This window comes from Colobus angolensis, unplaced genomic scaffold (assembly GCF_000951035.1).
Source record: "Colobus angolensis palliatus isolate OR3802 unplaced genomic scaffold, Cang.pa_1.0 Scaffold141, whole genome shotgun sequence".
Taxonomy (NCBI): Eukaryota; Metazoa; Chordata; class Mammalia; order Primates; family Cercopithecidae; genus Colobus; species Colobus angolensis.
The window spans coordinates 929,792-946,632 of record NW_012114500.1 but is presented as its reverse complement, the minus strand read 5'-3'; the positions used below and the strand labels follow the sequence as shown (position 1 = coordinate 946,632).

The window sequence follows — 16,841 nt, the reverse complement described above, 5'->3', positions numbered from 1 at the left end:
TGGACTTGAGCTTGACTATCATCTTTCCCTTGCCAGTGACATTGGGCAAATCTAGCTTCAAAAAAAACAAGATTTTTGACTATAAAACTGAAATCATAGTATCTCTCTTATAGGGTTGTTGCACAGTTTCATGAGGTAATGTACATAAAGTGCACAGCCCAGTGTCTGACACATAGTATGTTATCAACAAATGGAAGCCAGCATTATTATTCCACTTGCCAGTCTTTCAAATATTGGAAAATAACTTCATTTTTCCATTTAGTCTTGTCTTCTCCAAGCTCATCATCTCCTTTTTCAATTACACTTTAAATATGACCAAAATTATTCTTTCCCAGATCTGGAGACTACACTTGTGTATAGCTTAAGTGTGCACTTAGGGTCTATTTTAAATGATAACTGGGTAAAGCTCCCTGATACAACTGGCAGTTTACCTATGGCCAAAAACTGAGAGGAATTTCCTCTGATAAAACTGGATAGAAAAGCAGATCCATGGCTCATCTGAGTCCCTCCACCATAAGTCAGCCTGTCACTCCAGACTGCATCCTGGTTCAAAATCACAGGGTCTGTCTTTTGAGAGGAAAATGACATTTCCTCACTTGTCTGGTCTCCACGAAGAGGAATTTTTGCTTCACACCCCTGGCTTCTTGTCCCATGGTTTTTTCATTTTTGTTTTTGATTGTTTGTTTTTGTTTTTGAGACAGAGTCTCACTCTGCTTCCCAGGCTGGAGTGCAGTGGCGGGATTTCAGCTCACTGCAACCTCCACCACCAGGGTTCAAGCGATTCACCTGCCTCAGCCTTCTGAGTAGCTGGGATTACAGGCATGCACCACCACACTCTGGTAATTTTTTGTATTTTTAGTAAAGATGGGACTTCACCATGTTGGCCAGGTTGGTTTTGAACTCCTGACCTCAACAGATCCACCCACCTTGGCCCCCCAAGGTGCTAGGATTACAGGCGTGAGCCACTGTGCCCAGCCTTGCCCCATGTTTTAATTTACCCCTTGGAGGTCAAGTGAGTTACCTGGTAAATAGGCAGTAGCCATTAGTCCAAGTCTTTCAACAGGGTGGAACTAATTTAACAAGATTTTGAAGGCAAGAGATGTGGTCTCTCCCTCCTCCCCTCTCCACTTGCGCTAGTGACAGCTAGTCAACCTAAAACTGTTAGGCTACTTGTTGCTAGTCATTATGCTACTAATCAAATTCTGAAAGCATCTACCTCCAGACTTCTTTTGTGTTATATTTAAATGTCATCGGTGTTTAAAGCATTTTCAGTTAGGTAGTTTGTTATTTGTAGCTGAACATATTCTAATTTTTATGAGTACTAGTGGCAAATACTATCTGTCCCTAGGCCCCATTTTGTAACATCTTCATTAGCTTACACTGATAGGTGAGTATACACACACACATAAAAATATATATGTCAGTATATACTTTCTGATTATAATTATGTACAATTAAGTTTACATAGGGAAGAGTAAAAAGAGTAGGTGAATACAGCAAAATGTCAAGGGTGATTATCTTTGGGAAGTGGAACTTTGGATGGTATCTTTTTATGTTTCTCTACTTTACAACTTTTCTGGGAAAACGGACATTAATCTTCAGGTAGAAAAAATAATGTCGCTTTAAAAATAAAACTTTCACAAGGGCAAATTTTTGTAGTAATTGCAGATTCAACCATGCCAATATTTCATAGAACTTTCATTTAGCTAAAAGCAGAGTATCTGCTACAGCATTACTATACGAAGGATGCTACATACTTTTCTACTCCCTGAAAATAGAAAAATGATAAAGGAGCCTAATTTATACCAGGAAAAATTAAAAATTAAAGCACCTTCTATCTAATAAAAATAGCAAGGAGCCATCCCAGATGATCTCTAGTACTTTTTTCAGGCCGATCAGGCTTTGAAGTGACAAGGAATTGTAAAGACATTCCCATCGTTATTTCTCCCAGCATTCTGGCAAATCACCATCGCTGACAGCACCAACAGCATGTGACTCATATGCCTGGCTGATAATCCCACACGGTATCACTCTGGAATATCCTTTGGTAAGATATAAGGTGGGAGCTAGGATTTATTCTTGGGTCTAATTCACTAAGAGAAAAATAAACATTCAAGGGAAAGGACCAAACCTTTTCTTTTAAAATTACTGTCTTCAACTATAAATGTATATTAAATATATGGTATATTTCAGAGAACTGGTTACAAAAAGATAGAAGACAGTATTTGCTCTTAAAAGTCAAAGGAATGGAAAAATAAAAACAAAACAAAAAACCTTTTCCTATCTGTTTTTGAAGACAAGACATGCACATTGAGAAAGAGATAATAGGAGAAAGAGATAATGTGGTCAGAACAAAGTGGTACAGGCAGTTTTTTGGAGGCAGAGCTTATGGTTGTGGTGGGAGCTCTAATGAGGAGACAGAAACTAAATGAGTCTTCCTGGAAAACAGGATGGAGGCTGGATAAGCGACGAAAAGTTAGGACATCCCAGGAATGTCTTTGGATACCCCAAGGCTCAGACACAGAACATGGGCCACGTTTCAAAGGTAGTGTACACATCAACCAGCCAAGGATGCAAGTACGTACGGGAGAGATAGATTTGGGAAGTTAGGGAATGGCCACATCATGGAGAGAATTTTACTCTTGACTTTAAAATTCTTATTTTATCCTACAGCCCAGTATTTACAACCTCATGGAGTCAAAGATTTGAATCCCAGCCCCTCCACTTAATCATTCTGTGACCATAGGAATGCTAGTTTCTCTTCTTTCTTTACTTTTCTCCTTTCTTCTTTATCTATTTTTTTAGTTTAGCTTCACTTTTTTTAACTTGTCATTATGAAAAATTTCAAAGATACAACACAAAAGTAGAAAAAGCTATGCAATGCATCCCCATGTACCCATCACTCTCCTTCCACAATCATCAATATCCAACTTCTTGTTTTATATAAATCCATCCTACTCCCCCCTCACCATCCTCCTCAACTATTGCATTAGGCAGGATATGATTAAGTATCTGGGCAAACTCATTGTGTGGCACCTGTTTAAGGAGTCCCTGAAGATGGGAGGGGCTAGGAAAGGCTGCCTCGAGAGGGTCTATGTGCAAGCAGTATTGAAAGCAGTATTGCCTTTAGATAATGTGGGAACCCAGCCTGGGTCTCAGGCCTTAAAAACTCTGCATCTGCCCTTTCTGGCTACCTTTCCCAAAGGGAAAGAAGTCCCAATGAAATGTGCCCACTCAGAGCCCGTGCCTCCCTCAACAGGAGCTGGTACTTGGAACCCAGGAATTCCATGCCCAAATGGCTCGAGGCCACTCCCAGGGCATGCTCTGGCCCCTGTTTGTGCACCATGAGCTCCCAGGAGTGGGCAAGGTGGCTAGATGAGGGAAGGATGTAGGCAGAACTTGGAATTGTGGGCTGAGTCATACACCTATGCATGAGGACCCTTGAGATGTTAAAAGGGAGGGGGGAAGAAAGGGTCCCTCCTCCTTGTTCCTGCAGACTGAGAGCACCATCTGGAGCTCCACTCTTGGCCCAGCAACCACAAACTTTAAGGACAGGACTCAAAAGTAGGGGATATCTACAATTTTTCTCAGTGTTCTTGAATTTAATTTACGCCACTGATGTCCTTTGTCAAGTCAGCTCCTAGGACTACTAAAGATCCAGATGAGCACTGTCTGAATGCTGGGAGACAGAATGAAGGTCACACATGAGACAGTGAAGTTGACCAATGTGGTTATTATCAGAAAAACAAGATTGCATTGCCCATTAGTTTAAAGCAAACCGACGTTCCATTGGTAAGCTGATTTTTTCAAGGACTTTCTGCATGTGCGGATTAAAATAAGCCCCTTCCCCCTTCCTCAGCCCCACTCTATCCTCCACCTGGGTCCTCCTGAAAAAAACAACAACAACAACAATACCCCCATTGTAGAAATCTTTCCCCGTAATTCTGAGACACAGGAAAACTTGTCTGATCTTGGAACTCTCCCTGTCCTGTTTAAAACAAAGATCACCTGTGGATGCTTTTGTGAAAAACAATTCTTGTTTATTAACAGACTACAATTTGGAAGAAGGGAAGTGCTAGGGGTAATACCTATTACATCCTAGAATTTAGCCATTTAAAATGCAAGGGGAAGATAGGCAGGTGCTATATGTCTTAACAGGCATATATCTAAAGGGAGAAAAATGTAGAAAAGGCAAAATAGGGCAGCCCACGACAGCAATTAGGATTTTTTTTATTCCTGAGTGGATAATATGTGGTTTCATTTGAACAAAAACACGATCTCTGCTAATTTGTAAAACCAGTAACTCCAACACTCACAGCTAGTGCCCTGGTAAACCATTTTTAGACACATCATTACTACCTTGAAATTAAAAGTGAATCAGTCCTGTGGAGTTAATTACCAGTAAATTAAGCTAAAGTAGGTCTCCCATATGGCATGGAGCCAGTATAAGATGATTCTCAGTGCTAGCCAGAAACATTGCAAGATACCAGGTATACACTTGGAATGCTGACTTCATATGTGTGGCAGATGTTTATAGGAATAGCGGGGGAAGTCATTCACAGCCACTTACAGTGAGAAACAGAGATAAAGGTCTAATTAAAAGAAGACCTTTTTGACAGAGACTTAGAAAAGCATCCCCGCTCCAGCCCTGCCCCAAAAGGAAAATTCTCCACTTTCTGTTGTTGTTGTAACCTATTCCCCAACACCTACAGAAAGGAAGTCTTACCTATTTCTCTTTAATGCTGGTATGTGGGCCTTATTTCATTATATAAAGTAGAAATAATTTTAGAAACTAAAATTAGATAAAGCCAGCAAGAAGAAGTTACTTTCATCACTAGTACTTTGGAATACCATATCCTCTGTTATAATGTTCTCAAGGAGGTGTGCAAGGAAACCAGAGACAGAAGAAAAAAACTCAGAATGGTTGTCTGAACTTTAATATTTGAATCAAGGAAAATGTGAACAGATGAAACCTCACTAAGAGAGAAATGGTGCATGCACAAAAGGGATAGATTAATAAAATGACAGCCGATTGTTGGTGATGAACATATTTGTTTTCCTTAACATGTCCCAACTTCCATAATTATTCAAATGTACAACAAGTGGTCCTAATATCCTGGCTTAAATTACCCAGGCGCGCAACAAAGCAAGCTGGTTTTGTTCCTGAATTGTGCAGTTAACTGAGGCTGTTTGCGCCCAGATTTTATGTGGTGAGTAGTCAGAATGCTGACACATGATTATTAAAATTACTTTCTTCCCATTTTAATTTGATAAGGTGATTTCACACAATTTTGCATTTCAAATATTTCTAAGTAAATTTAGTAAACCAAAGATGAATATGACAAATCTCAAATAATATGTTTTAGAACACTTTCTCATTTGAACTGTTCACTATATATGACTGAGTTTATTATACCTCCTTCAACATACACAATATTAATGTTAAATGTCATGGTAATATATATGAACTACATAAAAAACAGTGTTGCTTTCTAACGTGTGGCTTGTTTAAACCCTAAAAGAGCACAGCTGGCTTTGCTGAGCCAAACCATATTACTGATCCATCCTGATTGTGATTCCATTTGTGAGATAAAGTCCCAACTGGGAGCTTTCTCAAAATTGGGTCAAGACAGGAAGAACTCTAGGTAGCCAGGGGTGTCTGTGTCTCTTTTCAAATAATTGAAGGCCATTTCTTCTGGTGTCTGGAAGAAGTAAAATGTCCTTGTCTAACGGGTATCGCTTTAGTATACCACATGCCCAATAAGTTCTAGCATCTAGGAGCATGCAATAGCAGCTAATATTAGCTATGCAGTCATGGTATTATTAGTGTTTAATTATATCATGTGCATTGAGATATTTTAAATGTTAAAGAGAAAACAGAAGGACTTATTCTTCTTAGCAACCATTATAGTACAGAATGTTCAAAGCTGCAATCACATTCATAAGGCAAATAAATTGGTTACAAAATGAGGGTAGCAACAAGTGTGCATGCTATAGAAAATGTGAAATGGTACCTAAAATAGATAATCCCCTTATTTGTTTTCAAAATTCCAGTGCTGACTCCGACCATCAATTATCAAACTGGAAAATTTTCATTTTAACACTCAACGCCAATTTTCAGTCTTAGGAGTGCAACAAAAGGAGCATAAAATAATTTTTTTTCTCACTGGCTAAGATTCTACCTCATTTGAGAAAGACTTTATTAAAAACCCTTTTAAGAATAAAGGGCTTGAGGTCTTAATGGCAACTCATACTGGTGGGCACACCTAGGGCTTCACTGCTCCAGGTTAATATACAAAAACTAAATGATAAGAGAAGCATCATCAAAGACAGGTTACTTTCTAAAATACTTTCTACATATTGTTTTCCTTCTTCAATGTTATTTCCTTTGGCTCATGCACACTCAAGGCGCTTCATATATAAGACGATGAAAGAGGGAAGGGTTATACATTATGAAGGCTCTTTTTCAAAAACAAACTATGTCGAAATAAATTAACCGGTTATTTTAAAACGCCAGTTAGCAAGTTCTTGAAGTCCCTGGTGTTTTGATTTAGGATTTCTCTAAAACACAGAAACAAAGGGTAAAAATCAGGTGGCCGTCCAAACTGACGTCGGGCGTCCCACTTAGGGAGAGGCCTTGGTTCAGGTGGCCCGCTGGGGTCGAAGGCCACATTTTCCCCAGATCTACTGGGCTTCGCGGCGGGAGTCTTCGTTCTGGCAGGGGATGCCTCAGGAGGGAAGGAGGCGACGGTGACCAGGGACGTTGGAAGCCGGGGATCTCCGCTTCCCTAGGGCCCCGGCTAGGTTACCAGTGCTGGCCCGCGGCGCGGGTGCCCAGTTGCGCCTGGGACACTGCGGGCACGGCTGTGGCGGCAACCGCAGCGGCTGCCGCGTCGCCGACGCCCGGCAGGACTGAGCGCACGGAGCGGCGGAACTCCTCGTTCCTCCACGTGTAGAGCAGCGGGTTGAGCGCTGACAGGGCGCAGCACAGGAGCCAGCTGGCCGCCTGCACTCCCCAGGGCACCGGCAGCGAGAAGCCGCTGGCCAGGCTCACCCACACCAGCGGCTGCGTGGCCAGCAGGAAGACGCAGCAGAGCAGCAGCACCGACAGGCCGCTGAGACGCCGCTGTGCCCGCCGCGGGTGCAGCGCAGGGGGCAGGGGCTGGGCCTGCGCCGGGTGCGCGGCGCCACCGGGGCCCGGCGCGTGCTGGGCGCCCGGAAAGGCGGCGGCCGCGGCGGCGCAGCCGGGCAACTGGTGCAGCAGGTGAAAGTTGAGCACGCTGACCCGCTTGACGCTGACACGCACGCGGCGCACGATGCCCAGGTAGCAGTGCAGCAGCAGCGCCGTCTGCGCCAGCAGAGCCGCGGCGGCCAGCAGCGCCGGGTAGTGGACGCGCGGTGGCGTGGCGCCGGGCCGCGGTGCCCAGGGCGGGAGCAGCAGCACGAGGCCCAGGGCGAGCGCCCAGGACAGCGCGAGCATGCCCGCCGTGTGGCGCCTCTGGTACAGCGCCTGGTAGGTGGCGGGCGCCCGGGTGATGAGCAGGTAGCGGTTCAGGGCCACGAGGCAATGGGAGAGGAGGGACACCGTGAGTCCGAGGCCCAGCAGCCCACCCCGTAGCAAGCGGTAGCTGCCCCCAGCGCCGTCCCAGTCCGCGGGGGGCTCCGCAGAGCCGGCGGGCAGGAGCCCGAGCACCGCCTCTTGCGGCATCCAGAGGGCGCAGACGCTGAGGTCGGCGGCGCAGCCGTTCACGATGAAGGCGTTGCTGGTGGTCTGCAGCTTTCGGAAGGACGACACGAGATAGATGACCATGCCGTTGGCCAGCGTGCCCCCGATGGCCAGGCCCGAATACAGGAGTGACACCGGGATGCGCCGGCCCGCCCACGACTCCTCTTCCTCGCAGAGCAGCAGCAGCGAGCCCCCGGTGGTGGAGGAGGTGGATGTGGAGGAGGAGTTGGTCATTCTGGCCAACTCTTCACACCTCCCTCGCTAGCGTCGGCTTCCGGCAGCTTGGTCCATCCTGACACTTTCCTGCCTGCCAGAAGGGCAAAGACATCCCTTCAGCCCTCTGCCACCGACACAAAAGGCTGAAGCAGAATAATGGGCTGGGGGAGAGGGAGAAAGGGAGCTCGAGGAGGACGGGGGTGGCAGATGACAGGTGCCTGCCTCGGAAATGTCTCCAGAGCCAGGGGAAAGGCCACTTTGCATTGCATTCAGGAGGCATTGGGGAAGCCCTAGGACACAGCAATACCCAAAACAGTCTCCTCTTCTCCCCCAACACACACACACACACAGAGACAGAGAGAGAGAGAGAGTGAGAGAGAGAGAGAGAGAGAGAGAGAGAGAGAAATACTGCCAGCAGAAGGACCTAGTTTGAGGAGACAGCAGAGATATCCCAGCTGGGGAAAATCCCATGGAAAAGAGATGAAGGGTACCTTGCGTTTGGGCTGGTCCTTAGCCGGTGTCTCAGAGGGAGGGATGCCAGAAAATACCTCCTCAGCAACAGCATCAGTGGTCCAGAAATCAACAGGAGAAACTCAACTGGGATCAGTGCCAGGAGCAAGTGCCCACTTCTCCCAAGCAGCATCCACACACATGGTCCTGGATAGGAACTAGCAGCTGCAGGGAGACTTTCAGCTGGTATCAGGGCTGGAGAAAGTAAAGTGGCGGGCTGCAAGCCCAGGCGGGTGGGCAGGCAGGCAGCAGCAGCAAGAATGCTTGGCTGCAAAAGCAGAAGCTGAGCTCAAGAGAAGAGCACCCTGTGCTCAGAGGCAAGAGTGGTGGCTGATGTGGTGAACCCACTCGAAGCTCTCTCCTGCTTAGTTATACATCACCCAGGGAAAAGACAGCCTTTCCACGCTTGGCATGAATTATTCAATAGCTTCTAACTTGTAAAAGGAAGAAAAATATCTTGCTCAGAAAGTCCTGTAGTTAACAAGTTTCTCTGTCTTTTCTCTCTCTCAATCACCTTATTTTTCATCCTGCTTCATTTTTCTTACCTTCCTTTTTTTCTCCCTTCAATATTAGAATAAAATTTAATATACCCTAGAGTATTTCATCTCAGTCTGATGCATTTTGTGGGCAAGATTTTTCTGAGTGATAACTATATTCCCAGTACCCAGGACTGATTTCTTTATTCCCACATTTTTTAAGGAGAATCACTTTACGCACTACTTGAAATTCATTTTTTCTTTGGTAAAGTGGAACACAGATAATAATCCACAGAAAATCTCCATTCCTAAATTTAAATCGTACTTTCAGTGTTTTCTCATCAACAAACTCCTCTCCAGAGTTTGTTTTGTATTTAGTAATGAAATGGTTAGAGGGTAAAAATGAAATGGGCAAAAGATTTAAGGTAGATGTCAGTGGTACATCTAGACAATGGAATATTATTCAATGCTAAAAAAAAATGAGCTGTCCAGCCATGAGAAGATATGAAGGAACCTTAAGCATGTATCATTAAGTGACAAAAGCCAACCAGAAAGGGCTACATACCATATGTTACCAACCATGACATTCTCGAGAAGGCAAAACTATGGAGACAGTTAAAAAGACCAGTGGTTGCCCAAGTTCGGGAGAAAGCAGGAATGAATAGATGATCACGGAAGATTCTTAGGACAGTGGAACTACTCTATATGATACCATAATAGTGGATCTGTGTCCTCATAAATTTGTCCAAAGTGGTAGAACGTGAAACAGCAGTGTAAGCTATGGACTTTGGGGAATGATGTGTCAGTGTACATTCAATTGTAACAGATGAACCACTCTGGTGGGTGATTTTGATAATGGGAGAGGCTATGTATGCGAGGGGCAGGGAGTACATGGGAAATCTCTGTATCTTTCACTCAAATTTGCCATGAATCTAAAATTGCTCTAAAAAATAAAGTCAGTTTTTAAAAATGTGTCTCAGGGGAAAGCAAGAAACCTGAATAATCCACAGTGTGAACAAAGATGACTTTTCACTTCAGAACTTTTTGTCTTAAGTCTGTCTTAGAGATTTGCAGTCTGATATTGGCATCTTCTTTGGTGCAATTGCTCGTTTATCCATTCCATGTGGGCAGTTTTTCAGAAAAGGAATTCTCTCAATTATTCACTGGAAAAGTCATGTATTTGAAAATGTAACTCAATATGGGAATATGGTAACATGGCATAATAGAAAAAAATGTTAGGTGGGGTTGCAGCGCACCCAGATACTAAGCTGAGCATCCGTCAGGTAGCCTTGTGATTGATTATTTTCATCTTGTCAAATAAGAGCCCAGTCAATTACTTCAAAGGCCCTTTCTGTTAAAACTTTCTGTGAATCCCTTTTCATGAATTTAGCATTTCTCCTCTCTAGGTACGACACATGGCGTGTACCTCTTCTATCTAACATGCATTGTAGTTCTGGGTCATGTATCTCTAAGAGCAGTGTTTCAGGAGAAAGGTCAAAACACAGCTTCTCTGCTTTTCTTTTTCTATTTCTATATCAATATGGTTAGTTGATGATTTTAAGAACTCTGATGAGGATTAAGGATAAGCATGACTTGATAGATTTGGTCCAGCTAAGCTGTATCTGAATGAAATTTGTTGGTGCAGGGGCCAGGGGGAAGGTGAAAGAAAAGAACCAGTGACTTGCTATTCAGAGGGTTGAAGGTTTCAATATCAGGTTTACTGATGTAAATGAGCATTTGTCATCATCCTTTTGCCTATTGTCATTTTTCTTTATTGAGGCTGTGAGTGCATTAAGCACAGCAAGCCTGCATTTCTCCTTTCTAGTTATGACACATGGCGTATACCTCTTCTATCTAACATGCATTGTAGTTCTGGGCCATATGTCCAGGAATCTTTTCCACTCTGTCCCTAAGAGCAATGTTTCAGGAGAAAGGAGACTCTCCTAATCATTCATAGTTAAAACTTGTCATTGAAGTAAAGTTTTTTTCTCTCACGTTAACATAGTCCTAAAGGACTCTCTGATAGAATGTGGTAGGAGGGTATTCAAATTCTGGATCCTTGGTCCCAGCTGCCACTTGCTGTGTTGCCTTTGAGATGAGCAGCATTCCTGCTGAGGGACTCCAGTGCCCGGAGGTCACACACACTTCCTCCAAAACCATGCCTCCTTTAGCGCTGGCCTGACAGGGGCCAAATTTGTGTTTGTTTCTGGATTTGGTTTTGTTTTTTTTTTAAGTTAATGAACTTACACAATATAGGGTGGGAATTTTTTCTATCTTATATCCAGCACCAGGTTAGTGCCTGGCACATAGTAGATACTTAATCAACACTTATTGAATTAATAAAGGAATGGCAGTATAAATGATTTCATTTATGTTTTTTTCCATGGTGAAACAGTAATTCACTTTTATAAGCATCTCTTTCCTCCCACCTTCAGCAGGAACTTGCCCCATCAGTCATCTGCTTTCTGCTGTCGCTTGTCAGTCTCTCTGCTCTCCACTGGTTGCTCCCCTTCGGACTTACAAAAATGCTGATTTCACCACAACCTCATAAAACTCCCCTGGAACTTCACCTCCTTCTCGTGGTGCCTACACACAGCTCTCTTCCCCTTCCTGGTGGAAGTGCTCATTTTCTGCTTGGACTTCTGATTTTACCATTGAATACCCACCCACAGGGCCCTTAGCTCTCCAGGCTCCATGGAAACAGCTTTGGCTAAGGTCAACAGAAGCCTCTCAGTAGCAAATCATGACTCCTAAATCCTTGCCCTCTTTACTTTGACTCTGTGAAGAACACCCTCCTCCTCAGTGCCCTTTCCCTCCAGGTTTCCCTTTGCTTCTGTTCCTCCGTCTGCTCCCTTCCAGACTCAGTCTCTGGCTCCCCAGTGTCATGGTTCCTTTAATACAGTGTTCCTGGCTTTTCTTCTTGGTTCTCTTCCTACCTGACTCTCTCCCCCTAATTGATCTCATCTGATTCCATGCCTTCCACTCTCGCCTATAGGTCACCCACAGATTCTTTCCCACCAAGCTTACTTCTTTCCAGAGTGGCAGATGTGTCGGAACTCTCCCTTCGGCTGGCCCCTCTCCCTCCTCTTCCCACTCATTCTCCTGTGGCCACTGATTTGGTTGATAGTCCCCATTGTTACCCTCGAGTTTCTAATAATTCACCATCAAATATGGCGTTTGTTATAGTTTTCTGATACATTGTTTATAACTTAGAGATATTTCTGTCCATTTCTAGCGAGATTTTTATATAAAGTGAATGTTTTTTTAACTGTTGATGTAGTAGGTTACATTTGATATATTTTTAAAAGTTGAATCAGCTTTGTATTCCTCCGATAAACCCTATTTGGTCACAATATATTATCCTTTTAAAGATAGACTGTAGGATTCTATTTGATAATATTTTATTCAGATTTTTGCATCTGGCCAGGCACGGTGGCTCAAGCCTGTAATCCCAGCACTTTGGGAGGCCGAGACAGGCGGATCATGAGGTCAGGAGATCGAGACCATCCTGGCTAACACGGTGAAACCCCATCTTTACTAAAAAATACAAAAAACTAGCCGGGCCACGTGGTGGGTGCCTGTAGTCCCAGCTACTCAGGAGGCTGAGGCAGGAGAATGGTGTAAACCCGGGAGGCGGAGCTTGCAGTGAGCTGAGATCCGGCCACTGCACTCCACCCTGGGCGACAGAGCAAGACTCTGTCTCAAAAAAAAAAAAAAGATTTTTGCATCATAAGTAAAGCCCACTTGGTTTATTTTTCTTGTGCCATCTAGTTCTTTCTTAGTGTCAAGGTTATGATAAAATTTCCCTCAAGAGTTATTTCACCACTACTATATCCACATTCCAGCCCACAGAGATGGAGAAGGATGAAGGGAGGGCAGCGAGCTTCCTTTTTAAGATTTCAGGAGAATCATAAACATCATAATTTTCAATGTCATCGAGTACATACTGTATGTGCCAAGCCATGCTTTGAGTATTTTTTATCTGTTGTTACATTTATTCCTCATGTCAGGGTAACAAGGTATCCAGCCACCCCCCCCACCCCCCACCTAAGTTTACAGGACAGAGCAGGTGTTCAAAAGGAAGTTTGTCTGCCAATGCCTAAATACTTTAAAATTGTAAATCCAGCTCTCAAACTATCAAATATGTTATATTCTCCTAACTTAACAAATATACTTTCATGACAACTGGAGGGTCAGACTCAAATTTAGAACTCTGGCCAGACACAATAGCTCACACCTGTAATCCCAGTAATTTGTAAGGCAGATGTGGGCAGATTGTTTGAGACCAGAAGTTTGAGGCCAGCCTGGGCAACAGAACCAGACCCTCATCTCTACAAAAAATAAAACTTAGCCATTATGGTGGTATACACTTTTAGTTCCAGCTACTTGGGAGGATTGCTTGAACCCAGGTATTCAAGCATGCAGTGAGCTATGATTGCACTACTGCACTCCAGACTGGGCTACATAACGTGACCCTGTGTCTTAAAAAAAAAAAAAAAAAAAATTAGAATTCTCATCACACTCATGGGTTGTTCTGTGCTACCTGAATGTGACTTCTTTGGAGAGTGTGCCACTAGTCTGCAATTCACCCCTACCTCTCACCACCGTCTGCTCTGTCATCACATGCCAGAGAGGCCTCATGTCTAATGTAGGACACTCTAACCTGCCCATCTGAGTTCCACCCACACCACTGTCCCACAGCCACCCCTTGACAATATCTCAGACCAACGGTACCTGGAAGGTATAGTCAGCCATCAAGACAAAGCCAGAAAAGTCCATGCAGACCTTGGAAGCCGGCTCATGGCTACTGGGCAGGGAATTCTAGGCCCTGGTACTGGATATAGTCTAGAAGGGGAACGAGCTGTAGGCAAACTTGTCCCTCTGGATCTATTTAATAGATGAGAAAACTGAGTCACAACAAGGTTAAATAACATGCCCAAGATTACACAGCTCAGAAGTGGGAGAACTGGGATTCAAATGCATGTTATTTGGCCCCATGTACATCCACCATACAATATTGCCTCCCTTGGTAAAGTTTAATTTCCTGAACATGACTTAGCTGCTATAGATTAAGCTGCTGTAACAAACTGATTCAAAACTACAGTGGTTCAAAAAAAATAAATAACAGTTTATTTCTCTCCCATGGGGAGAACTGAGCAGTCCATGTAGAAAGCAGATCTACTACACCAGTAACAGACAAACAGAGAGACAAATCATGAGTGAACTCCCATTCACAATTGCTTCAAAGAGAATAAAATACCTAGGAATCCAACTTACAAGGGATGTGAAGGACCTCTTCAAGGAGAACTACAAACCACTGCTCAATGAAATAAAGGAGGATACAGACAAATGGAAGAACATTCCATGCTCATGGATAAGAAGAATCAATATCATGAAAATGGCCATACTGCCCAAGGTAATTTGTAGATTCAGTGCCATCCCCGTCAAGCTACCAATGATTTTCTTCACAGAATTGGAAAAAACTACTTTAAAGCTCATGTGGAACCAAAAAAGAGCATGCATTGCCAAGACAATCCTAAGTCAAAAGAGCAAAGCTGGAGGCATCACGCTACCTGACTTCAAGCTATACTACAAGGCTACAGTAACCAAAACAGCATGATACTGGTACCAAAACAGAGATATAGACCAATGGAACAGAACAGAGCCCTCAGAAATAATACCACACATCTACAACCATCTGATCTTTGAAAAACCTGACAAAAACAAGAAATGTGGTAAGGATTCCCTATTTAATAAATGGTGCTGGGAAAACTGGCTAGCCATATGTAGAAAGCTGAAACTGGATCCCTTCCTTACACCTTATACAAAAATTAATTCAAGATGGTTAAAGACTTAAATGTTAGACCAAGAACCATAAAAACCCTAGAAGAAAACCTAGGCAATACCATTCAGGACACAGGCATGGGCAAGGACTTCATGTCTAAAACACCAAAAGCAATGGCAACAAAAGCCAAAATTGACAAATGGGATCTAATTAAACTAAAGAGCTTCTACACAGCAAAAGAAACTACCATCAGAGTGAACAGGCAACCTACAGAATGGGAGAAAATTTTTGCAATCTACTCATCTGACAAAGGGCTAATATCCAGAATCTACAAAGAAGTCAAACAAATCTACAAGATAAAAACAACCCCATCAACAAGTGGGTGAAGAATATGAACAGACATTTCTCAAAAGAAGACATTTATGCAGCCAACAGACACATGAAAAAGTGCTCATCATCACTGGCCATCAGAGAAATGCAAATCAAAACCACAATGAGATATCATCTCACACCAGTTAGAATGGCAATCATTAAAAAGTCAGGAAACAACAGGTGCTGGGGAGGATGTGAAGAAATAGGAACACTTTTACACTGTTGGTGGGACTGTAAACTAGTTCAACCATTGTGGAAGATAGTGTGGTGATTCCTCAAGGATCTAGAACTAGAAATACCATTTGACCCAGCCATCCCATTGCTGGGTATATACCCAAAGGATTATAAATCATGCTGCTATAAAGACACATGCACACGTATGTTTATTGTGGCACTATTCACAATAGCAAAGACTTGGAATCAACCCAAATGTCCATCAGTGATAGACTGGACTAAGAAAATGTGGCACATACACACCATGGAATAATATGCAGCCATAAAAAAGGATGAGTTCATGTCCTTTGTAGGGACATGTATGAAGCTGGAAACCATCATTCTCAGCAAACTATTGCAAGGACAAAAACCAAACACCACATGTTCTCACTCATAGGTGGGAATTGAATAATGAGAACACTTGGACACAGGAAGGGGAACAGCACACACTGGGGCCTGTTGTGGGGTGGGGGAGGGGAGAGGGATAGCATTAGGAGATATACCTAATGTAAATGACTAGTTAATGGGTGCAGCACACCAACATGGCACATGTATACATATGTAACAAACCTGCATGTTGTGCACATATACCCTAGAACTTAAAGTATAATAAAAATAAATTAATTAATTAATTTTTAAAAAGGAAAGCAGATCTACCCTACAAGATAATCTAGAAACCCAGACGTCTCCTCTGTTGCCACTCCATCATCCCCTACGTTACTAGTCTTCAAAGTGTGGTCCCTGATCAGCAGCAGCATCACTTGGGAATTTGTTAGAAATGGTTCTGATCCCCTGAATCAGAAATTCTGGAGATGGTATCCAGAGATCGATGTTTTAAAAAGCCCTCCAGGTGACTTTGATGCACACTGATGTTTTGCCTGTCTACACGGCTGAAGTTATTTCACCACTACTACACCCACATTCCAGCCCACAGGAATGGAGAAAGGCGAAGGGAGGGCAACCAGCTTCCTTTTTAAGAATGTGACCTGAAAATTTCAAACATCACTTCTGCACACATCTCCACAGTCAAAACTTTCGTCTCATGGCTGCTCCTTACTGCAAAAGAAACTAGGTATGGATTGTCCAGCCAAAAGATCACATGCCCTGCTAAAACTCCAGAGAGCAGGGAAAATGAGACTGGATACTGGGGCAGAGAGATACAATTTGCAGGCTTATGGCACAAAAGCCAAGTCTGTTTTATCATTTGTTTTAAGCACAGTGCCTAGAGCCTACCAGCTTTGCAAGACCCTTTCAAAATGACTGCTATTTGGAAAAAAATTACTGGCTCTGAAATACAAAAGGAAAACTTTTTAAAAAATTAATATGTTATTAATCACCTGCAATTAAAGTCATCATTATGTATAAATTACTTATGTGGAATTGGGGTGTATTTTAATATGTTTAATATATTGTATAATGGGGTCTCCAAAAGTATCCAGGTCTGCAGAAGCTTTGAAACAGCCCTGCATACCTTCCCACATGACCTGTCTCCCCCATCCCTCCCTCCTGGCGCTTTGCTGCAGCCACTTGCAATCCCTGAGTG

At 43.3% G+C, this 16,841-nt stretch overlaps 1 protein-coding gene across 1 annotated transcript; it reads right to left on the bottom strand.

Moving 5' to 3' along the window:
* Positions 1-4,927: 4,927 nt before the first annotated feature.
* GPR88 (G protein-coupled receptor 88) lies at positions 4,928-8,798 on the bottom strand. The gene is made up of 2 exons (XM_011935182.1): positions 8,434-8,798; positions 4,928-8,033 (listed from the first exon to the last, which is right to left on the bottom strand). Exon 2 carries the CDS (start codon positions 7,958-7,960, stop codon positions 6,806-6,808), a length of 1,155 nt encoding a protein of 384 aa, XP_011790572.1. The 5' UTR covers positions 7,961-8,033; positions 8,434-8,798; the 3' UTR covers positions 4,928-6,805.
* Between the last annotated feature and the right edge of the window lie 8,043 nt (positions 8,799-16,841).

Excerpts from the sequence above, each read along its gene's own strand:
- GPR88 (XM_011935182.1), bottom strand. The coding sequence starts at position 7,960 with ATGACCAACTCCTCCTCCACATCCACCTCCTCCACCACCGGGGGCTCG.